General features: G+C 32.5%; 4 protein-coding genes and 1 non-coding gene across 7 annotated transcripts; all 5 read right to left on the reverse strand.

The window, feature by feature from the left end:
- Positions 1–346: 346 nt before the first annotated feature.
- LOC101499704 (cyclin-dependent kinase F-1-like) lies at positions 347–2,936 on the reverse strand. The gene is made up of 2 exons (XM_004503392.4): positions 2,386–2,936; positions 347–1,725 (listed from the first exon to the last, which is right to left on the reverse strand). The coding sequence occupies exons 1-2, from the start codon at positions 2,872–2,874 to the stop codon at positions 790–792; spliced, it is 1,425 nt and encodes a 474-aa protein (XP_004503449.1). The 5' UTR covers positions 2,875–2,936; the 3' UTR covers positions 347–789.
- Positions 2,937–4,097: 1,161 nt separating this feature from the next.
- On the reverse strand, positions 4,098–4,169 carry TRNAH-GUG (transfer RNA histidin (anticodon GUG)). The gene has a single exon. It is a non-coding gene; the product is annotated as a tRNA-His (tRNA).
- A 982-nt stretch (positions 4,170–5,151) lies between these two features.
- On the reverse strand, positions 5,152–8,569 carry LOC101503966 (protein NRT1/ PTR FAMILY 1.2-like). Of its 3 annotated transcripts, XM_027335507.2 has the most exons (6): positions 8,335–8,569; positions 8,109–8,199; positions 7,844–7,933; positions 7,444–7,661; positions 6,760–7,301; positions 5,152–6,240 (listed from the first exon to the last, which is right to left on the reverse strand). In XM_027335507.2, exons 3-6 carry the CDS (start codon positions 7,911–7,913, stop codon positions 5,346–5,348), a joined length of 1,725 nt encoding a protein of 574 aa, XP_027191308.1. In that variant the 5' UTR covers positions 7,914–7,933; positions 8,109–8,199; positions 8,335–8,569; the 3' UTR covers positions 5,152–5,345. The 3 variants fall into 3 exon arrangements, with proteins under 3 accessions (XP_027191308.1, XP_012572116.1, XP_012572115.1); XM_012716662.3 differs by lacking the exon at positions 8,109–8,199; XM_012716661.3 differs by lacking the exons at positions 8,109–8,199; positions 8,335–8,569 and having other exon boundaries at positions 7,844–8,092.
- Positions 8,570–9,940: 1,371 nt separating this feature from the next.
- On the reverse strand, positions 9,941–17,454 carry LOC101500014 (putative E3 ubiquitin-protein ligase LIN). The gene is given in 15 exon segments (XM_027335553.2): positions 9,941–10,045; positions 10,048–10,186; positions 10,366–10,512; positions 10,623–10,733; positions 11,086–11,208; positions 11,281–11,412; positions 11,848–11,964; positions 12,040–12,167; positions 12,492–12,798; positions 12,925–13,182; positions 13,340–13,484; positions 13,741–14,898; positions 14,976–15,061; positions 15,163–15,393; positions 16,411–17,454. Coding segments are annotated over 15 exon segments (3,924 nt in total). The 5' UTR covers positions 17,218–17,454; the 3' UTR covers positions 9,941–10,010.
- A 2,391-nt stretch (positions 17,455–19,845) lies between these two features.
- Positions 19,846–23,328, reverse strand: LOC101500355 (transcription factor bHLH68). Its single transcript, XM_004503393.4, has 9 exons — positions 22,949–23,328; positions 22,355–22,613; positions 21,932–22,006; positions 21,653–21,718; positions 20,809–20,874; positions 20,610–20,669; positions 20,405–20,449; positions 20,271–20,315; positions 19,846–20,188 (listed from the first exon to the last, which is right to left on the reverse strand). Exons 1-9 carry the CDS (start codon positions 23,182–23,184, stop codon positions 20,054–20,056), a joined length of 987 nt encoding a protein of 328 aa, XP_004503450.1. The 5' UTR covers positions 23,185–23,328; the 3' UTR covers positions 19,846–20,053.
- Between the last annotated feature and the right edge of the window lie 212 nt (positions 23,329–23,540).

Below are 23,540 nucleotides of genomic sequence, written 5' to 3' on the forward strand. Positions count from 1 at the left end.
CACACAAATGAAGAAATGTAGTGGAAAGAATAATTTTTTAAAATTATTATTAATATTGAAAAAACTAAATGATGTGTATTTTATGTGTTTAAAGGATTTAGATTTGTGTTTATCACCATTCAAGAATAAATCGTTTTTATAGTCTCTATTGATCCTATCATTTCAAATTGAAAAGGATATGACATGTTTATAGTTTTGTATCCCCTCTGAACATACAGCAAACTACTAATGAAAGTGTTCGTGTGAACAAATTAAAAACCTTAATTGAAGTATCCACTACGATTTAAACAACTCTGAGATATGAAATTGGCCTTGTTGAAGACATGACTACTGTTAACCCAATATATGACAGAACACGAGAAATCAATCTATCATATTCATAATAGTCAAACCACTTTCGATTCTTTTTGGGTGGGGGTACATAATTATAAATTAGGCGTAGTGGCCAATCTCCAAAATTTAGAGTTCCACTCATGCAGTATTTTCAACTTGGCCACATGTGAAGGTAGGAGTTAATCCCAATAATATAAAGTTCAGTGTTCAAAAAATGCTGTATTACATCAACTACAGATATCATCGTAACACACAACACAATCCATCACGCTGCTTGATTTTCACTATTTATCCTTCAGTTCACAAAACATGTCATAACACAATCAGAGATTTTCTTATCCATAATCTCCTCACAGCAAATTTTCCAGATGAGGCTCGGTCAGTAAAATATAAGTTGAACAACACGAGTGGAAACAGTGATTCCAAGAATATGATGTACCTCAAAATCCATCAAGCTCAAGGAAACTGAATGGAGAAACCGGTACCAGTTCTGGTGATATTCATAGGGCCAAAGTCATCAAAATCAGAATCAGAACCCGTTTCATTGTAATCATGCCACCCACCAACAGAATCCTCATCTTCGTTTTTTTTGGTCAAAGGAACTCGCAACTCAGAAACAGGAACAGGAAGAGGTTCTTCATTGAAGTACTTGTCATGGAGTAGTTCCATTGTTGTAGCCCTCCTAGCAGGATCATAACAAACCAGTTTTTTGACTAGAGACACTTCATCAGGGGAGCGGTTGGGCAGGCACGCTTCAACACCAGCAGGGTTTTCTACCTTGCTAAACGAGATTATTCCATAATCAGGAAGTTTTGAACAACCAGGCCAAGCTCTCTCATCAAGGTTGCCCAAAACATTAATAATTCTACTGAGCTGGTCAATATCAGCTGTTCCAGGAAACAAGGGGTTTAGAGTCAAGAGCTCAGCAAAAATACATCCAAGTGACCAGAGATCAATTTCTACACCATAGTTTGTGGATCCATAAAGTAACTCAGGAGCCCGGAACCATCGAGTTCCAACACATGACGTGAGACAACCATGTTCTTTATCTTCCCCTTCCAATGCTTCATAGCTAAAAGAAGTTCTCATAGGATCGTTATCTATATCACTTGTTGTGCATGTTGCAAGACAAGAAGTATTTCCATCCGGAATGTTTGTATCCTTATCAATGTCATCTGTGGACCTCTTTGTTTTCAGCTCATCTAAAACACTAAAATACTCTTCATGACTACCTCCATGCTCTTGGTTTCCACATCCAAATTGGCTTGTGCTGTCAGTATGAGGAAAAGCTTCAGGTTGATGAAGTAAACTTTCATGATTAGAACCATCATGCTCACACGGTGGTGGATTCTCCTCAAAAGCATCAAATCCATCCTCTGTGAGTATCCTTGCCTGAGAAAATTATTCAATGAAACATTTCATTCTGGACATAAACCAAATACACTCCTTTCAATTGCACTCCTTTGGATGCAATTGCAAAATACTCCTTGAACTTAAACTCGAATACTATATTCTGGATTAATAGGCTAAAGATCACTATGAATTGACTTATTTGAGTTCATCTACTTGCATATAAACATTTGCGAGATTGTTTATGAGAACTTGTAAAAATAGCTTATGATATGCCTATGAGTTGTTTTCAGCTTATTTCCATAAACTCTCTAGGATAGCTTATGAAAACAACTTAAAAGTTATATGAAAACAATTTGACTTTGCTAGATCTTTTGTTATAGAAATATCTTATAAATAAACACTTATATGACAAACACTTACGTTGTTAGCACTTAATTCATTTGCCTATCCAAACATGGCCTAAAAACATGATGAATAAATTTCTGGTCTTAGACAAACCCCTACTAGTCTTAATAAAATTTACATTGGTGCTAGCTTCGCCGTTTTTTAATTTCCTCAAACTAAATATCTTATCAACTAAAAATCTCTAAAAACAAAGATACATGATCCTAATACCTAACCTAACTAACAAAATGTGATGTTAGAGTGATTCCATTGAATAATGAAATTGAATGAGAATGAATAAGGTAATTAGGTTACCTGTCCAAAATCAGCCAATTTGAGAATTCCACGATCAGAAATCAAGAGATTAGAAGGCTTCAAATCTCGATGAATAATCATGTTCCGGTGACACGCGTCAAGGCCACAAAGAATCTGAATCATCCAACGTTTCATCTCACCAACAGGGAGTGAGAGACCTTCCTTAGCAGCGTCGGAAATGACGGTGGTTAAGTCAGTGGTCAGGTACTCAAGGACGAGAACGGCGTCTTCATCTTCGCGCCAGAAGTATTCATGCAAAACGATGACGTTTGGTGAACCTTGAAGCATCTGCAAAGCTTCGATTTCTCGAAATGCAGACTGGTAGTCGTGGATTTCCTTCAGAGCGACTGTTACGTCGTCGGAGAGACGACGGCCGCGGTAGACGTCGGCGTAAGCTCCGGAGCCGATCCGTTCCATGACTTGGTATTTGGAGATGATTTCGGATCGGGTATGGATGCTCCAACTCTTCGATGGACGCTCCGTCTCCATCTTCGTCTCACCAAGATCACAATCCACTGTGTCTTCTACATATTTATTTATTTTTTTTTTTTCTTTTCTTTTACCAAATAAATTTATTTATGTTCTTTGAGAAAATACTTTTTTTTTCATTTCAAATATTACACTTTTTTCTCTAATAAATTAAATAGTTAAAATATTAATTTCTTTAAACCGAGTAGATAGTTTTTCATATTCTAACTTTTTTTTTTTTTAAGTTATAAGAGTTGAATTTATGATTTTTTTCACTCCAATTTTTCAAAATTATTAAATCATCTTGTTATGCTACACCTTATTTATTCCACCGCACATCAAAATGAGATCAACAACATCATGCACAGAATCAAAGATTTAATATGAGAATGAATGCCATCTCTTTCACCATATTCGTGAGAAAATACAATAGAAAACTCATTTAATTTTATTTTAATTTAAAGATTTATACAAGAGTTTAGATAAATTATAATCATTTATTAAATACAAAAATGCAATTTTAGTTTTTTTTATGTTTAACTCAACTTTCATTTAAATTTTTTAAATTTATTTTTTTATTGATTTAGTCGTTTAAGTTATATTCATTTGTATCGTTAATCTTTCATATATATTAAATTATGCGTATGATATTTTAAGTTAATTTTTTTTTTCTCAAATTACTATCATAAAATATTAAAATCTAATTTAAACGTCGCAACAAGTTAATTATCTAAATTAGGTTGCACGTGAAGTAAATTTAAAATATTGATTACATAAATAGACATCTATTATCTTATTTTTAAAGTTATTCATACTTTTAAATTATTGTAAATAAAATTAAAAAATATATACAATTTTATAAGATTTGATAAATGATTAAAATAAGAGACGTATTTTTTTTACCATTTAATAAAAAATTTAATGATTATAAATTTTCAGTTAAATTAATTATTGTTGAAATTAAAATAAAATAGTAATAATGTAAATATATTGCAACTTAAAAAACTAAATTAAAATAAAATAAATTTAAAAGACTTAAACTATAAACTAAAAAAATTATAAATATATTTTTTGCTTCATTAAATAATAATATAGGTGAGTTTACTCTTATATTAATCCAAACTTTTGAGATAAATCCATCTAGTTTTGTATATAACTTAAAGATATTTAGTTATTTGAAAGTGTGATATTAACAAATAATAGTTTGTTTAAAAGAATTAATATTTGAACAAAAAAATACCACTTGTGGCTGCTGGGATTCGAGCCCAGGTCTCCACGGCCACAACGTGGAATTCTTACCACTAAACTACAGCCACATTTGATGACAAATAGTCTAGACGATATTAATATATTCATTAAAAAAGATCCAAATCCTATGATTTTTGGAACTGGACTACCTACGACAACTAGTTCAGTAGTTGGGGAAAAATGCAACCCAAGCACCAAATTCTATCCTCCTAAAATGTATAAAATAATAAAATAGTGTATTTTTGAGTAAATAATAAGATAAAAATATAAAAAATAAAAAATTTCATGTTTTTTTTTAACGAATTATATCATCATGTTAAAGCAATTTAGAAAAAAGTTAAATGGTTTAACCATGTTTAATAATATGCCTAAAAAAAACCAAGTTTAATAACAACAATAAACTTGAAATATAAGTAAAAATAAGGATAAATTTTAAAGAGATAATGTTTTTGGGTCAACATTAAACAAAATACAACAGCAACAAAAAAGTAGCCACTTTTTATTATATTTCATTCAAGAGATAGTATATCATATATTGTTTATATTTAACGTCACAATGTCTAAAACAATATTATTTGTGGTAGAGGAAACTTGTGAGAAATCATAATCATCTCATTTTCATAATATTATTATTGAATTAATAAATCTCAATATATCCATGTAATAAATCTTTTTGATTCTTAAACGACAAAATTCACACACTAATTATAAAAAAATAGAGAATCTCGAATTCGAACTCATTCTCCAACGTATTAAATGTTCTTACATCAATTATATAAATTTTACTTATGAAACAATGATAAATCTTTTTTTATTGATGAAATGAAATAACTTTTTTCAATCCAAAATTAAAATTAAAAGACATTTACTCAACGGTTTAAAATGTACTTGCCTTATTAATAATTTTTATAGCAATCCATAAATTGTTAGTGTTACCTACACTTTTGTATACTGCCATTACTAAATTCAAAGTATTAGATGATAGTAAAAAGTTGCATTAAAAAAAGTAATTCCTAACTTGTCATGTACAAGTTTCATCAAACATACATCTATTCAATACAAACATATATTTACTTGAATTTCATCCTAAAATAATACATTTACTTGCCGTCTAGTAACCGAGCAAAAGTCAAACTTGCTCTTACCAAGTAAAAGAAAGAAGCTTGTAAAAAAAAAACCAAAATTTATCAATACAATCATTATAAAATATACAAGATATAATAACCCATTTGGTTAATTGATCATTAGATATTTTCTTCCTCACATTTTGTCATTTCAAATTTTGTATCAACCTCATCATCCCAATTTTTTATATCTTCAGTACTTCCATAAGCCCAACTACACACAAAGAAGTAAAGCAAATTAATCAAACTTAGAATACTAAGTAGCCAATAATAGTAATCATAGTGCCCTTGATTAATATTTGATGATAGCCAACTAACTTTTCCACCTCTTCTTGTACCATCTTTAACAACCATAACAATAAGACTAGCCACCAAATTTCCTGCCCCAAATCCAAGAGCAAAAAGTGCAACAGCAATACTAGACATAGTCTTAGGAAATTGAGAATAAAAAAACTCAATTTGTCCAATCACATTAAAAGCCTCAGCAATACCAACTAAACAATATTGTGGCACTAACCACATTGCTGACATATTCACTACCCCTTTTGGATTATTTATAAACCCTTCTCTTATTGCTTCATTTCTTCTTTTTTTCTCTACTAATGCTGCCACTAATGTTGCTAAACATGATAGTGCTATTCCAATTCCCATTCTTTGCTTTAAACTTAGTCCTTTTCCTTTTTTTGTGTATTTTGTTAACATAGGTACTATAACTCGGTCATAAATAGCTACCCATATTGTTAAAGTGAGGATTCCAAATGCACTAAAACTTGTTGATGGAATCTCAAAATTGTGAACTTTTCTTTTCATAGTGCCAGCTTGGACAACTGAAAATGATTGTTGACTTATGGTAATTGCAATTATTATGCCTGTTGACCAAATTGGAAGAACCTTGATCACTGCTTTTAATTCCTCGACTTGTCTAACTGTACACAAACTCCATGGATCAATTGATATTCCATTAGAGTCTAAATCTTTTTCTCTGTTCTTGATCATGCAAGCCTTGTTCAAAAACCTAGGGAAAATCAAAACATATTGAATTAGATAATATAAAGTCATGTAGTAATCTAACACTATAAAATAATAGTGTTCACCTTGTACAATATATCTTTGTTCAAATATTAAATTTCATCAATTCAACCATGTTATTATATTATTTTAACCATCATGCATGCACATAAATTTTAGATAAATTGAACACTTACATTTTAAAATTAGAACCTTGATAAAATTATAGAGTTTTCAAATTTTATAGGCTGAGAGGAAGAGAAAAAGAAGTAGGCTAGAGTTTCAATAATATCAAATGTAAAGTCTCAATAGAAATGTATAAATACTAAATACACAAAAGATTAAACTATCTTTAATATAATATAACATATTATCTAAAGGTGTTTTTAATATGAACTTTACGAGTCTAAAGATAGACTCTTATAATTTTTAATGAAATAGTGGGTTTTATAAATAGATAAAAAAAAAAGGGATGATCTAGGATGCACAGAAATAGATATATTAATTGAATATGAGAAAGTAGTACCTTACTTTGTTGGTGGGTTGAAGAAAAATAGAGCCACTATGAAAATACCACAAATCAGAGTCATTTGGAGGCAGAGCTAAGTGTCTATTTTTCCATGATGCAACAATAACTTGTGCAAATCCAGCAAGCAAACTCTTGTTTGGTTTGACTTTAACATACATAAAAGATCCCAAGAAAAACATGACAGAAGAAAACAACATAAGAGCCACTGGAATACCAAAACCAACAACCCAACCTGCTTTAACTTGAATGTATACTATGAATATCACTGAAAGCATTACTGAAATGCCAACTGAAACATAGTACCAATTGAAGAAACTCTTCATGATCCTCTCATTATGTGGATTTTTTGGGTTGTTGATTTGGTCAGCTGCAAAGGCTAAGGAACATGGCCTAATGCCACCAGCTCCAAAAGACATTAGAGCAAGTGATGAGAAAAGAAACAAGAATTGTAATACTGTTGGAGTTGTACATGATTCTCCATTGCAATCTGGTGGCCTTGCATGCCTTATTTTTGCAGTAAGCCACAACACTATTAATCCCTACAATTAATTAAATTTTTCTTAAAATATCATCCAATCGTGTTTACTCTTTAAAGAAAAAAAATTCATTTATGTTTACTCCACCATTTAGAGATTTTAGAGACTAAACATTAATCAAAATATTTATAATTAGCTTACTTACAAGAAGGTCGATGATTGTTGCCCATGCAATAACACGAAATCTTCCAAAGCAAGAATCAGAAAGAAAAGCACCAAAAAGGGGCATAAAATTGGATCCAGCATTCCATAGGAATATTATGATAGCTGCAGTTGAAGGGTCTACATGATATTCATTCAGTAGGTACAAAATCATATTCACATGGAGTCCTACATTTGCAACCTTTTCAAATGTCTCGTTTGCTAAAACATATCAAAACAAAACAACGGATGGAAAATTAATGATAAATATTGTACCAAAATAAAATCCATAATTATTAATACAATTCAAATATGAAAAAGTAGAAAAATGTCATATATAAAAAAAATCATGAAAAAGGATTAACACATAAATGAATGTAAGAAATTAATTAAGGGGGGATCACCTATGATAAAGGGCATGGTTCTATAACCACCCACAACTTGTTCTGTATCTTTGTTTTGCTCCATTGACATGTCTCTATTTTTCTTGAATTCTGTTTCACTCATGAGAGAATGTAATGTTATGTTATACACAAAATATATAATTGAATTGAATTACTAATTAATCAATACAATGGAAGAGATATGTTTAAAAGTAAAAAACACAATACGCATATGGACAAGAAGTAGCTCTTCTTTTAAAATTTCACACCGCAAACCGTATCTTACCTTGTTATAGCAGCAAAGTAACCTCGTTCTTATCTAAATATTATTTGTTGCATATCAATCATCATGATTCTTCTATAGCCTTGTTATTGCTCTATAGTGTACGGTAAATAAATAATAAAATTATGTGTCCATATTTATTGTCGTTGTGTGTTGAGAATAAAGATAAATATGACTAAAGAAAAATTGAAGGCTATAATATAATAGATGATAATCACAATTTACCTACCAATTTGTCACACTATAACCGTAGATAAAGAGCACGTTACGTACAGCTAGCGCGTTGGTCATTCCGAACGTGAATTCTCTTTTTGTGTTTCATGCTACTAGCTATTGTTTGTGCTTTCCTCGTTTCTCCAAAGCAACATTTCAATGAACTAATAACTTCAGTTTTATGTAATTTGAAGAATTTTAGCATCTTATTGGTTTCAAATACGTTATCTTTTGTCCACCTTAATTAAACTAAGTGGAACTACGTTACGTTTTGGCATATATTATTTTATTACTATTTAGAACGTTTAAGTGGAACGTAAAGGTTAGTTTAAGTACATGCATGTCCAACGACGGATCAAATGTTGCAAAGGTCGAAGCAAAACATTAATTTATTTCATTTGAATTGATTAGCTTTGAACAGGCCTTTATACATATACTAACACAAAAATATCGTTTCGTTTCTATTGGAACAAGATATATAGCTTAACATCACCTTTGGTGTATATTGAAACTGGGACGAAAGAAACTGAGAGCAGAACAAATGAGAGTGAGACCAGGAAATTTATGAGAGGGGTAAAGAGAACTCTTAACAATAGAGCAAATTAATCCTTCTATAATATTTTTGAGAATCTTTGATACCCATAACAAAAAGGTCCCAAAGGTAAAATACATATAAAATTTAAATTACTTAAAATATATATAAATATAAAAAAAATAATGCGATATCAAATTATTGATTGTTGGACACTATATCTAACTAAGTTATAGAACACCAAAATATTTACCTAATATCAAAATTAATTTAATTGATATTAAGACTCTTCATTATCTATGCGTTTTGTTAATTTTCTATAGATTTTCTCTATCAAAGATAATTATGTTAGAGATACCATAGCAAGGATGCAATCATTGATTTGTTACATTATGGGAGAGACTAATCCTACTGCTGGGCCCAACCCTGGATTCACTAGTATTGTGTAAACATATTAATGCCCCAATGTTTCTTCAATTATTTTTAAATTTGTTATGTAAGACAGTAGGATTGGATAACCATTTCTTCTGTGTAAAAATTCTCACCTAAACACACCCCCTATTAAATAAAAGAATAAAGGGGGAAAATAATGAAAAAGAAGATAGGATAAAATTACAGTTTCATGCACATATAGCAAATTAATCATATATCTACACAGAAAATAATCTATGTACAAGCCTCTTTTATGTATAAACCTTTGAGCTATATACATCCCCCAATGAACCTTAAAAATGCGAGCATTTCCAAGGTTTAATGAATTTAATATTATCAAGGGAAGTTCATCTTTGTCTTCCTGAACCAGTACAATGACTATCTTCTTTTAATACATTTCCCAAGCCTGCAATTACCAGAAACTTTGCTACTGTTAGTAAAAAGCTATACTATTACAGTTCTACTTATATCTGAAATATAGAAGATAGAGTACACCTGCAACTTGTTATATAGATGACATAATTATGCAAATTTTTGAAGTATAAAAAGTTGGCCCAGCGCTCAATCTTTCTATTATTAATTTTATAGATAATAGATAGATATGGAGAGTCAAAATATAAGCAATTGAACATTAAAATTCAAGCAAGAAGTCTGTTACCTGAATTTGGCCATCTGAAGTTCCAATCACCAAAATTTCTTCATTGCTGTCTAGAGCTATGCAGGTAACCTTACAATTTGTACCTACCTGTAACGTGCCAACTCTAATGTATTTCTTCTTATCCCAAATTTCTATAGCACCTCCCTTGCACCCCAAATAAATTAATTCTGAACTCACTGCCATAGCCCGCACTTCTGATCCAGTTTGCAGCGATCCAACCAGATTGTAATTGGAATTGTTCCATATCTTGACGTATATGTAAAACAGTCAGTTGACTATGGTATGACATCCATAAGATTAATATCAAGAAGCTCAACTAATTTCTATGCTTTGGAGTTCAATATATCATGAAACCCGATGTTTCTGGTAAGAATTAAGTATTTATAAATTTACATGCACCACTATACCATATCTGTGCGAGATACCTTTATAGAAGTTCCGTCCAACGAAGAGCCAGCTGCATATATAAGTTCACCGTGAATTTGCAGTGCATGAATAGGATATGCTTTACCAAGTAACTTTCTAGAACCAATTTGAATATTACTGACAGTTCCGGTAGCCAAATGTATCTCCTGAAATATCACAATAATATTATCACAATTATGTTGAGATATCGTCACATACTGAAGTTGAGATAGCATCGCATTGGATTTAGGCTGTCACACTTCAAAAAACTTGATACCTGAACACTACTGTCGTGGCATCCACAGTATAATCTTCCATGAGCATGAGCCAAACACTTCACATATTTATTAGAATTTAACAACTTGGATTCTCCATTCAATGACTGAACCTGATGAACAAGTAAAGCAATTATGGTACAAAATAATGTTCCTTACTTTAGTCAACATATATGAACAAATTGTAAAACATTTTAAGTATTAGAGGGGGAAGAAGAAGCAAATTTGTTCCAAAAATTAATGGCTTGTCAATATCCCACTTGGGGATTTGTTTTTTGGACACAATCAGATAGGAAGGAAACAGTACAACATCCAGCTCAGAGCAATATGTCAAGTATACTGTTTGTGTGAGAGTAGGAATTCTTAATGAGAGGGAACTAGTGTTATTTTACATGCAAAAAAGTAGTCGGATCAGCCTCTACCCCCACCATTAAAAAAACATGTATTTATAAAAACATTGGTTACCTTGACTCCAGTCCCCTGCGGAATGAAACAAGTTGTGCTATTGGTTACAACTATATTATGAATCTGGTCCTTCATATCATGAACCTGCTCACAATGTAGTTCTGCCTTTCCAATAGACCAGACCTGTTTTCAACGAAACAAAACCTTTGTTAGCAGGCTGCCTGACATTGAGATTAGAGCTGCATAATATTTTACCTTTGCAGTTCGGTCAAGTGAACCACTGTAAAGTTTGTCAACAGATTCTGCAATCGTCAAGTTTGTCACAGCCTTAGTGTGTTCTTGGATCTCTTGCAACAGAAGCAATAAGTTGTCCTTTAATGTCCAGACCTTCAAAAGTTACAAAGTATTATCCAGTAAGCTCATATCACAGTATAGTTGTCATATGCAACCAAGAACCAAACATTTTGCTAATGACCAGGTATGTCCTGGCATTCTTAAAGCTATTCAATCTTTCAAGCAAATGCCAAACACCGTATCATAAAAATCTACTCCTTTTTGTGACACATCATCTATTTTTAATGTATTTTGCCCATGCACATATCCATGTCTCCCTTTTGGTAATTGCACAAATGGACAGTTTAATAATGTGATAATTTATTTTCTGGTGATTTTAAGAAGGAAACAAATATTTAAATAAACTATACTAGATAAAATAAGAAATCTATTATCCGCCAGATTGCTATAAAAGTTATATTTGTTTCAGTAATTGTAATCATGATACATTAGAATTTTCACGGTATTTGATATCCTGAATTTTATTACCTTGATGCTGCCATCTGTATGGCCTGAAATAATTTTATCCTTGAAGAAAATGACAGACAACACTTCTCCGTTTTTGCTGCAATCTATTTGTACTAGCTCTTTATGTCTCCAGATGTCCTGTTCCAATAAAGAATTTTAAATTACCCATATTGCCTATACTAGAAAATGGTTTAAGAATACACCAAACTTAACTGCTTTAGATTCATTATCTTCAACCAAAACTTTCAGCATTTCAGATGCCAAGGGAGAAAATCTCTTTAGCTCTCTCAAACCTTTTACAATATCCTTGGAGTAGGAAGCAGTTAGATCACGTAAGCCATCTGAAATTTACAATATCAAGTCCAATCATCATATTGCTGCTTCCCATAAACGACATGAAGGAGTTTGATCACATAAATCTACAGAAAACCTCACAGATTCACTACCTATTTTCATCTTTTTCAAAATAGACGAATATAGAGAAGCCAAAATAATATCTTATCTATATCCGTTGAATTCTGAATTTGAGTAATTTATGATGCTTACTGGAACTGCAAATCTGATGTTATTTTCCTTTGTAGACAAGTTTTTAGCTTATTAATATCTAGCTGTTCGAATTTTTTTAAATCAAGGTTGTAATAAATGGCTGTGTTTGTGAAACTTACCAGAGAAATGAAGAAAGCTATTGAGAGCAAGCACAGAAAGGATTCTGTGTTCTACATCCTTAGCAGAATTTAATTTATTTACAAAGTGCTTTAGTAAACAGACACGGGCTGCTCCCTGTATCCCTGTATCTGGTAGAATGGTCAGCATGTATACGAGCCACGTAGCTGAAATAAAGCACGTCAAACGTAGTTCTGGAATTCTGCTCTTCATGCCATCTGCCAAAGCTTCAAAAAGTATACCAAACTCGTGGCTAACTAGAACAGATGCAACTTTTCTTTCCCAATCATCTGCTGCCTTCTCTTCTTCCTGTTGATTCCGAGTATACATCATTATTTTTAAAATAACAGAACACCAAACAAAAAAATTAACTATAATTTTTGGAAAGCAGAAAACAGAAACTCAAAATATGGTAAGAGCTATAGAGAACTTTACTGGAGTTGTTTCGCTTTCTGGGAAGAAGTTGCTCATCTGATCCACCTGTACATTACTTCTGGGACTTTTGTCAATACCTGCACGTTTGAGAAGGACTTCTCTGACAAGAGGCTTTCCGAAGAAGTTGAACCTCCCCTGCAGTGACATGATTGTATCAGCAGCTGCTAACTGGGTGGCAGGGAAATCTGAGTTCCTCAGGCATGAAATAAGAGTATCTATCGCCTCTTCACGGTATATGCTCATTTTTCTTGGTTCAACCTAAATTGGGCATGATGAATGTTAACTCTCTATTACTGGCACAACAGCATTTTGCATTTGGGATTTAAAGGCAGTAATACATAGAAAGTGAAACTAGAAATCATAAACTAGTTCCTATCTGTAAGATTTAGCTACCATCAAATTCTAAGATTCATACCAGAAGATCAAGTTGCAGTAAGAGACCAGCCATAACTGGACATTGATCTTGAAGGGCTGTCTGCAAATGAATAAGAAGGGTATGCATTGTACTAAAAGGTCCTTCTTCCTTTATAATGTGGAGGATTCGTTCATTGAGTGTTCTCCTGGAAAGAACCAATTGGAAGCTATCAAACATATACTAAAAAGTAGAGTACATTAGTTTAAGTAATTAACTTTACTATTTGATGTTATCAATGCATCAAATGTTGTGTCTTTTAATAAATATTTTTTGTTTCTCAATTCTTTAATCTGTGTCTTTCACAAAAACATTATTAACTACTAGTTTCTGTCTTTCACAAAAAAATAAAATAATTAACTACTAGTTTGGTTAGCATAATCATGAACTGGAAACAGATATACCTATTCAGTTTGATCAACTCAGAAAAGAATTCAACAATCTTGAAACGTTCTGCATCAGTTGCACGGATGAAGCTTTCCAGAATAGGAGACAGCTCTGCTTTATCAGCAATGGTGTTCCTGCAAGTCCCATCCTCTTGAATGCATCTCAATAAGATCTCTACTGCAGCAATCCTCTCCTCTGCCCATTCAGCTCCCAAACTGCCAACAACAGCTCCAATTGCTTTTTCAGAAAATAGAGTCTTGACAACCGAAGATGCAATTATCTCACCACTGCTTCCAATGATCTGTGCCACAAGAAGAACCGCAGCTGTTTTGGGATTTAAACACATCTTAACCAAGTCTTCCTCTTTCTTATTGAAAACTGCTATGAGGGACTCCACTACGGCCATCTCAGTAAGAGTCACAGTGGGAGGGTTTAGGAGATACAATAGCACAACAGCCTCTGTCAACCCTTTCTTGAAAAGAGCCATTATACATTCAACATCGGTATCCACACGTGTGAGAGTCTGAGCAACAGCATTGTCTCTAGAGCCCATTTCAGCCAGAAGGAAAACTGCTGCCTGTAGCACATGGTGTTCAACCGAATTGAAAAGTATCTCCACAAACCCATTGATTATTGGAGGTTTTGATAGCATGCTATGGATATCCGCTTCCAGATTCCCTCCTCTCCACAACTTCTCAATTTGAAGAACCGCCATTTCAGATTCCTCAAGAATCTCTGACATGTACAGGTTATTGATTGCACAGCGTAACTCGCTAATCATCCCATCAGTGGTGGCTTGTGTTATGACACTATTAGGAGAAGCTGAAGGCATCGTTGTCTTCACTACTGCCTCGGTATCTTCGTATGTACTCACACGTTTCAACAGGACGGAATTGGGGTTGTGTTCTTTCCAGCTAGCAACCAGTCTTTTGAGCACATAATTTGTCTTAGGTAGCTTGTTGTTTTGCAGCTTCTGGCGAGTAATAGGACAAGTTATGTTCCCTCTATTGAACCATTCCTCAATAGCTTTACGCTCATATGTCTGACCAGTCTCAAGAGTTACTGGATCATCAAATATGTTACTTGTTATTGGACAGACAAAGTCTTTAGGAGGGGTGTGTTTCCCATTTCCATGCGGTGTGTTTTCATAGTCTGCCATTGGATAATCTGGAGAGCTAGGAGCAGGAAGAATCCAAGTTAAGGAAAATGCAGCAAACAAAAAATATTGAAGAATGGTTTTTAATATATGTACCCTCTAAATTCTTTGAAGTTGGTTTGCATTTGTTCCAGTGTTTGGCTTTGTTGAGGTTCCAACAATGCAATATTTTTGTCTTTTTCCTACAGGACATATTCATCACTTAGCATTAAAATAACTAAAACAACAAGCATAGAAAATTCAGTCCAAAATGAATTTCTTGTTTCTCGGTGGCATCAATTACCTCATTTTCAGCTTCAGAATCCGAAGAAGAACAAAGCAAATTATCATCTAAAGAAAATTGAGTTTTGGGGGCTGAGTTTAAATAGACCGGTGTTGTCCAATATTTTGAAGATTTTTGGCGATTGAGGACTCTAGGTGAGACTCTTTGAGGATATAACGGTGCTTGAGAGGATCTACTGCTGGAACTGCTGCTCAAAAATTCAATAGACGTATCCCTTTCGGACCACATTGGCTGCAAGAATCAGTAGAAAAGGTAATGACGAAATGGTAATGAAATGCAAGTCTTAAATCATCAAACGAAATGCAAAGAAACTCCTGGTCCTGGTTTTCTCCACAATCGCATATTTCACTCTAGCTACAAATTTTTTTTCTGGCTATTAAGGGTAACGAAGTATCACCAAATAAAAATAATCCATTCATCTAGCACTGGAGAAAATCACGGACCATGACTGTATGTACAAAAACATGTTTGATCAATAGGAGAATCCAGGGTATCATCACATTGTGATAAAGAGGAACCATTCAAGTGGTTTGAAAACCACATTTTCATTCAATATCTTAAGACATTGGGTATACTGGGTCCTCTTATTTATATGTTGTTCAACGTCTACTTTTCCTTCTAATGTGAAACTTACTCATACTTCACACTCAAGCACAACTAACATGTTTTTAGTAGTCCAATTTAAATGACATCTGCATAGTGCATACTGCATACTAAGGTTTAGCCAAATACTAAACCATGATGAACTACATATTTATCCCGTGGAAATCTTCTCAAACGAACAAAGAACCACTACTTCTCTTGTGATTACAGAAAACGACGCAGCAAACCAGTTAAACAAGTTTTGTTTTCCAATTTTTTCCCACGCGAGATTTTAGGAGGCCTTAATTAAAATCTCACAGGACAACAAAATTGTTATAGTTTATCCGATTATTGTTAACTTCATTCTACAAAAGTGTATAAGAAAGCAAACCAATCCTTTACAGCACTAAGCTGAGGCATATTTTCCAAATCAACATCTGCCTTCACAGATAAACCACATTTAAAACCAAACAAACTCAAGATCTCCATGTTGTTTATTAGTACGCACCAAATTTTATAAAATTATCAAGCTTTGATGTATCTGGTATCTTGCACAAGATTATATAAGGAAGTAATGAAATTAGCACAGCAAACATGAACAATTGAAAGTTGATTAGAAAAAAAAAAGTAACAGATTCGTAAACAAATAAAAAAGACAAACATTACATTATACCGTCCGTTTTCCAACAGAGGTATTTGCATATCCTCCTTTCTGTGCTCTCCACCGTTATCGTCCCCGTCCGCTCCTGCATTACTCTTCAATATCAACAACGGTGGACTAACTGTCGCATCTTCATCTTTATTCACCAAAACCTCTTTAAAATAAACAGCAAGAACCCTACAGTTCTCATCCAGAACCTCTTCGTACTCTCTCTCCAATTCCCTCAGCTTAGACACTTGATCACCGCTCACATTCGACAACAACTTCGCATAAGGCATAACCACCACTGACTCATCGGAAACCGAGTAGTCACCGGTGTTGCGCCTCAATGTTTCAGAACTGGAGGGCAAAATCCGCGTTCTCTGTTCATCGAACCATCGGAAAACAGGGAAGAGATGGAGATAAAAGAGATGCTCGTAGAGAGAAGGTGCTATTTCAGATCGAGCGAGGGAAGGATTGGAATGGAAGATTTGGAGGAGGCTGATGGCGGATTCGTCGGGACGGTTCCGGAGAGTAAGAATGAGGGAGAGGAGGAAGGAGGAGACAGGATACTCTGGAAGAGGAAGGAGAAGCTTCTCGGCGAGAGAGAGGGAGGAGGTGCGGATAGCAGAACTGGAGAAGGAAATGGCGCTTTCGAGAGCGTCTGCAGCGAGGTTGAGTTGTTTTAGGGTCACTTGATTAGAGATTGGAGTTTCGCGGTGGAGAGTTTCAATGAGACGGTGCCGGAGTTCCGATTGATAAATCACGCCGGTGATGAATGCGGTTATGTGGTGGAGGATCTGAGACTGTGTTGTGACGGTTACGGTGCCCATGGCGATGGTTTATTTTTTTGATCGTAATGGGAGTGAAGTGATGGTGTGTAACGGAAATAACAGTATTAACTGATTCCATGTGCGGGAATGAAAGGTCTAAGAACGGGACGGCAGCTGGTAAAATGACCAATTCACCCTTAGTAAGCAGTCAAAAACAGTAGTATTCTTGGTCAGACATTATGAAGAGACAATGGTAATGGTGGCGATAAAAAAATGTATTGATGTGATTTTGTTATTTAACCGACAAATGGTGGAAAAAGAAGCTTATAGCTGAAATTATATATTATATGCTTGCTATTTTTAATTAATTGAAAATCTAAATAATTGGGGCAAACCGGTTAAGTAATTGCCAATTTGGCAGTATCTTCATAGATGTATGCGAGACTGGCTGGTAAGACCAGAAGAGGGGGACATTTTGGTAACTTTATCAACTTTGAAATATCGCGGCAAAACGTGAACCAATGGGACCCATTTTGCCGTCCAGCCGGCTCGGTTTGACCGTTAATTACGTCACGCGGGATTCAGCACCGTGACTCTGGATTTTGGATTAGCGTTTTTTTATTGAAAAATTCACGAACCGTGCTGTGATTATGTTTGTTTTTCTAGAGAAATAACAGGGTGAAACAAAAAAAAAATTACAGCATAATTGACTACATTACATATGTCTAACCATACTCCAAAATAAAATCTCAGCGAAATAAATCTAGTAGTATACATGAAGCATCAAAATAATTCTACTATTACTATAACCATACAAAAATGGTAAGGGTAAGCACCACCTAATTAAGTTGACTCAGTTAAATACAGGAAAAGGTGTTGGAGATAGATAAATAATAACACAAAATTAATATGTCATGTTCATGAGTTTTTTCATGAATTTAACTTTGCGATATTTCCAATTGAAAAATTATTTTTCAACACTCATCCACTCAATATAGTTGCTAAGGATTTATTATTGAAAAATAGCTTTTTGTTTTAATCTTTAAAAGGGAATTTTAAAAATAAATTCTAAATGAGAAATTCATTTAAAAGAGTTTATCATAAAAAAATCATTTTAATCATTTTATTTTTTTGCTATAAGTTTTCTTGAAAAATAAAATTTCAAAAAATACTTAATAAAAAGTTATTTTGAGTGGTTTCTCATAAATATTATTATTGAGATATATCATTTTAAAAATTCATAATTTTATTATGTTAAAATCTTTGATAATAAATATTTAAGTTATTAAACATCAAAATTACTTCTTTAACTATAACAAATGACTTCAAATTATCTTATACTTCCTCCTTCTCACAAAATGTGTGTTGTTTAAATTTTTTGCAATAAGAAATACAATAATTTGAAGAAAAAAAAAGTTATTTTACCAAATTAATCATCTTAAATATTGTTATATTTTTTGATATTATCAATGTAAATTATAATAATATTTTAAAAATTGTGTTTTATAGTAATTATTAAAGGAGGGTACAGAAAGCAAAAAATAATAATTAAAGTTACATTGATAATGGAGAATGTCTTTCAGTTTGTGACAAATTTTTGTATACTAAAGTGATACTCATTGTTAAACGGATTAAGCAGATGGAGTATTATTTTTGAATAAGCTCCCATGAACACGTTTTTTAAAATATAAAGTTAAAATCATTAGAGTAGAGGAAGTGATAAATGTGATACGTTAGTGATGTGATAAGAAGAAAAAACTAGAAATAAAATAAGATGTCAAATGTGAATTGAAAATTTTGAAGATTCTAATATCATTATTGTTTTTGTTTTGGCACAAATTATTTTTTTCTTCATTATATTCATAAAAATAGTTTTCATTTTTTAAAATCAAATTTTATGTTCTCTCAAGTATCACACAAGTTGCAAACTTAATCTTCAACCTATATTTTTTCTCCATAATTGGTGATATGAGAAATTTTTAAACGATGATAAAATACTCGTGAATTTTTAAAAGGCATGAGCATGATGTCTTTGGAGTTATATATTGGATCTGATTTCTGCTGAAGCTGAGTATATGCAATGCAGGAAATGTAGTTATTCAATCTATTTCATTATGTCATTTTCTTACCATGTTATTTTGGGCTTTGAAGAGTGGATCATATCTTATTGGTTAGCGGAGACCCATTGATTGTAGATTCTATTTTCTTCTTTTACTTTTTAATAAAATATATGTTTTAATTAGTTAATCTAGACCTGTAAAATAGCCTATCCGAATAAAATTTAAGAAATTTTAAGAAAACTTAAAGTGAAAAAAGAAATTTTCTTTTTTTAATTAGCCAATAAGTAAAAGTCAATTAGACTTGTATAATTTGATAACTTTTATTCTTATGCCTATCTCAGTCCTTCTAGCTAATTAAGGGCACAATTTTTGCTATTTGTTACGGGCTTCCATAAATTTTTGGTAGATTATTTTTCCACCTCCAAATCTTTTTTGGATTGGCAGACTAAAAGGTGTATTTTTAGAATTTTTGAGAACACAAGAGATGGCAAAAAAAGTAATCTAAAGATTTTGCTTCTAAAAATAAAGTCACATAGTAGCAAGAGAAAAATTCAAAAGTTAGTGCTGATTGCTAATAACTAACTTGGTTGAATGATCCTATATCTCCTGTTCTAAAAAAGTTTTAGCATTGAAATGAAAGCATGATTATTTGCATAAATTTGAGGATTCTTAATTAACAAGGAGTGTGATGAGCAGAGATGCATTTTTATTAAGGATGGAATCCTGCATAGCATCATGAGCAATCAGCCTTAGATATTTTATATATAGCAGATTGACTGCTCATGATATTATACAAATTTCCACTAATTAGCCTCTTTGTATGCTACTAAAAGTATCTAATGAAATCCACCACCAAATGCAGCTGGAGCCCAATAATCTGCTCCATTCTCACTTCCAACTTGGAGTGTGCATGACACTGGAACTAAACACAGTCCTCTACTCCTCAGGTCCTTCTTTTCTTCTTCACATTCCTAATTAACAACACACTCAATTATTATTCAAAGTTTCTACTTATTATTATTATTATTATTATTTGTGCAATTAAACAAATACCTGCTCACTAGCTGCCTTTCTCTTCAAACACTTTTCATTCAGCAACTATATAATTAAACAATGAGAATTTGATATTAATGTTTGAACTTGTATTCACAACATATGAATCCAAGTGAAAGGAGGTACATATATACCTGACCAGGATCTTCAGGGAATATACAATTCTTTTCTCCTTGAACCTAACAATAATATATAATTAATTACAATTAGTAGAGCATAATTAACCATTAATTGGTGTGCACATGCAAAGAAGAAGGCAGGAAGTGATTATTCTTTTGTTGCTTTGGGAAGTGAGAAACTACTTTAAACTTTAAACCAGAAATGGGCATAATTTCTTACACATTTTTGTTGCTGCCTCATGTTCCCTGATCCATTTCCCAAGTATGGTAAGCTAAGTGCCTGCAAATGCATCCACGAGGATAAAGTTATCAAGACTACTATTTTCATTTCATCTCTTAAAACAACAAAGTTAAAATCAAATGTACTTTTAACATAGTGCCACTCACTAACTCTTGTGGTTGTTTGGAAAATTAATTACCTCAATTTGACTCTGAAGGAATCTGATATAACCAATAGATTCTAATAAGACAGATGCTGTGTCAGTCTGCAAAAGTTAAATACACCCCACACACAGTTATTAAATTATCATAAAAACAGAACCATGGCAAAAATCAATAATTATTTAAATATATCAAAAACCAAAAGAATGACATTCCTTCTTCAACATTGTTTTTTTTATTCTTTTCAATACAAATTTAAGATTGGTACGTACCTTTTTTTAATTCTATTCCAATTTTGAGCATAAGTTAACGTGCAATTAACACCAAGCACAAAAACCATTTTTTACTAGATCAAGCATATTAACACTTATGTGTAATCATTCTGCAGTAAGTTAACAAAATTGAATGAATGTTGAGAAAGAGGTTAGGAGTTTGATCCATGCTGCTGAGATTTTCTCCTCCCATTAATTATTTAACCACTAACGTTTGTCTATTAAGAAAACACTTAAGTGTAAATGTTGTTTTTAATGTTCTGTCATCGTAATTAAACATAAGACTCGGTTCCTATGCGATTACTTGTATGGTGTAACAACGTATACTTTAGAGAGAAACTTTTTAAATTTTATGACTCATGGTAATGGTACTAGTAGTGTACCAATACTTAACTCAATTGATATTGGTAGTGGTACTAGTGCAATTGGTAGTGATAGTAAATGAACATGATATTTGATCAGGGATTTACAAAAACTTTAATTTTTAACTCTAAGTCTAACGTTGAATTTGGTCACAGGTGCATTGTTACAATGAACTAAAAAAATAATCCCCTTAATTTTTATAATTAGAGAACACCACAACTCCACAAGTACTAGCATATATATATACCTTTCCAAATGGGGAAACGAGTTGATGAAGGGCTGTAATTCTGTCACCTAACTTTTCCTTCCTAACCTGAAAACGGAGATATATATATATATGTAATTTATTCTTCATTGTTTTGAGATAAAATGAGAGAGAAAGAATTTAAAAAAAGATGATGATATAGAGAAGAAGACAAACAAGAAAGACAAGAGTTACAACCCACATATGATGTGTGTGTGTGTTTTTGTTGAAAGAGATTTGAAGGTTGGAAGTTTCTATCTAATAGTTTGCAATTGAGTATACCTTGAAGGTAGACTGAGTTGTAGATTGTTGAACCCTAGCTTTCTTCAATGCCCCACCACCTCCACTGCTGTTGCACTTTTTACAAAACACACAAACCAAAAATAATACAGAATTTTTGTTGCTTATTAGTATTTATTTTTATTTAAAAAAGATAAATAGAAAGAAAGAATAAAGTTGGAGGATATATTTTTGCCTTTGGCAAATATCTATAAATTGAAAAATAATAAAATTTCATTTCAAATAATCTTAAATACGGAAGCCTTTCTTGTGGCTAAATTTCAATTAAAAATTGGTTTAATTAGTAAAGTTTCACAAAAACTAAATACATGTAATGAATTACTTGTACAATCTAATAAAAGAGAAAAAAGAAGAAAATTCTAGCTTGATAAATCAGGAAATAATGATGTATGATGTTTTGTGTACCTCTGAAGATGGATCTGACGGTGGAGATCTTGTATCCATTTTATTGTTAGAGAAATCCAACATGTTGGTGGTGAAACTTGTTGCACATGATTTTGAGGAAGAAGAAGAAGAAGGCACTATTTGAGACCAATTAATAGGATTAAATTCTTCATTTCCATAGACATAGTTGTTCACTGAGCTTTCTTGTTTAACATCAACAAGAGAAGCATTTAGAGCCTGGCACATACTACCCTTATCTTCTTCATACACCATGCCACTCCTATATATATATATATATTCACCAAATAAAAAAACAATTATATCTATAAAGATTAATTGATCCTTCAAATAATCAAACATACCCTTGACATGCAGCCATTAGGTCTACTATAGAAAAAAATATAATTATTAATGGAAATAAAAAATAGACAAAAATAATAATATTTCTAACTAGAGAACGGAGATCAAGGGTGGTTTGATTATACTTTTGTACTTTCTTAATTTTTTTTAAAACAAAAAACTTTTTTTGAAAAGTTAATTCGAACCTACCCTAAATATTTAATTTTTCTATGACTAATTAGTGAAAGAGAGAGAGAGAGAGAGTGTGTTAATTACATGAGTAGTTGACTCCATGAGTCAGGAAGTTCTTGATTTTCATGGCAAGAAGGAAGAGAAGATGCATATGGAGTAGTCATAAAGTAATTATTGGAAGATGGTGTGGAGAAGAAATTAGGTTGGTGATGATGATGATCAGTTGTAGGAATGGTACTATTGATGTTCCACCAGTTGTTAGGGTTTCCGGCCATCATTTGTTGCACCGGTGAGCTTTGAAGATTAACACTTCTATTCATACCTTCCTTTTTTTCTAAAAAAGAGAGAAATAATTTTCTTCTTTTTATTTTCCTTCTCTTTCTATATAATCTTTCTTGATGAAAGCTTTTAGTTCTAAATAGGGTCTTTGTAGAAACTTTGAGAGGTTATTTGGTTAAGTAGCTATAGGGAGAAAGGAACACTATTATTGTTGCTTGGTACTCTATATTGTTTTATTTTGAGACAATTTTGAATTAATAATAATTATGGAGTGTTTTCAGGAACTTTTGTCTTTTGTTTACTCTCTTTTTTTTCTCCCTTAGCTTTAATTTCTTTATTGCTTTTCTTTTCTTACTTTCTTTCCTTTGCTTTTCTGTTTGTATTTTCGTCTAGCTCG

The sequence above is a fragment of the Cicer arietinum genome, chromosome 6 (genome assembly GCF_000331145.2).
Source record: "Cicer arietinum cultivar CDC Frontier isolate Library 1 chromosome 6, Cicar.CDCFrontier_v2.0, whole genome shotgun sequence".
NCBI lineage: Eukaryota > Viridiplantae > Streptophyta > Magnoliopsida > Fabales > Fabaceae > Cicer > Cicer arietinum.

Excerpts from the sequence above, each read along its gene's own strand:
- LOC101503966 (XM_012716661.3), bottom strand. The coding sequence starts at position 7,946 with ATGAGTGAAACAGAATTCAAGAAAAATAGAGACATGTCAATGGAGCAA. Across the intron at positions 7,662-7,843 it reads AACCATGCCCTTTATCATAG|CAAACGAGACATTTGAAAAG; the intron begins GTGATCCCCCCT and ends GATATGTTTTAG. Across the intron at positions 6,241-6,759 it reads CAACCCACCAACAAAGTAAG|GTTTTTGAACAAGGCTTGCA; the intron begins GTACTACTTTCT and ends GATTTTCCCTAG.
- LOC101499704 (XM_004503392.4), bottom strand. The coding sequence starts at position 2,874 with ATGGAGACGGAGCGTCCATCGAAGAGTTGGAGCATCCATACCCGATCC. Across the intron at positions 1,726-2,385 it reads AATTGGCTGATTTTGGACAG|GCAAGGATACTCACAGAGGA; the intron begins GTAACCTAATTA and ends TAATTTTCTCAG.
- LOC101500355 (XM_004503393.4), bottom strand. The coding sequence starts at position 23,184 with ATGAATAGAAGTGTTAATCTTCAAAGCTCACCGGTGCAACAAATGATG. Across the intron at positions 22,007-22,354 it reads CGTCAGATCCATCTTCAGAG|TGCAACAGCAGTGGAGGTGG; the intron begins GTACACAAAACA and ends TTTTGTAAAAAG. Across the intron at positions 20,189-20,270 it reads GAAAGGCAGCTAGTGAGCAG|GAATGTGAAGAAGAAAAGAA; the intron begins GTATTTGTTTAA and ends GTTGTTAATTAG.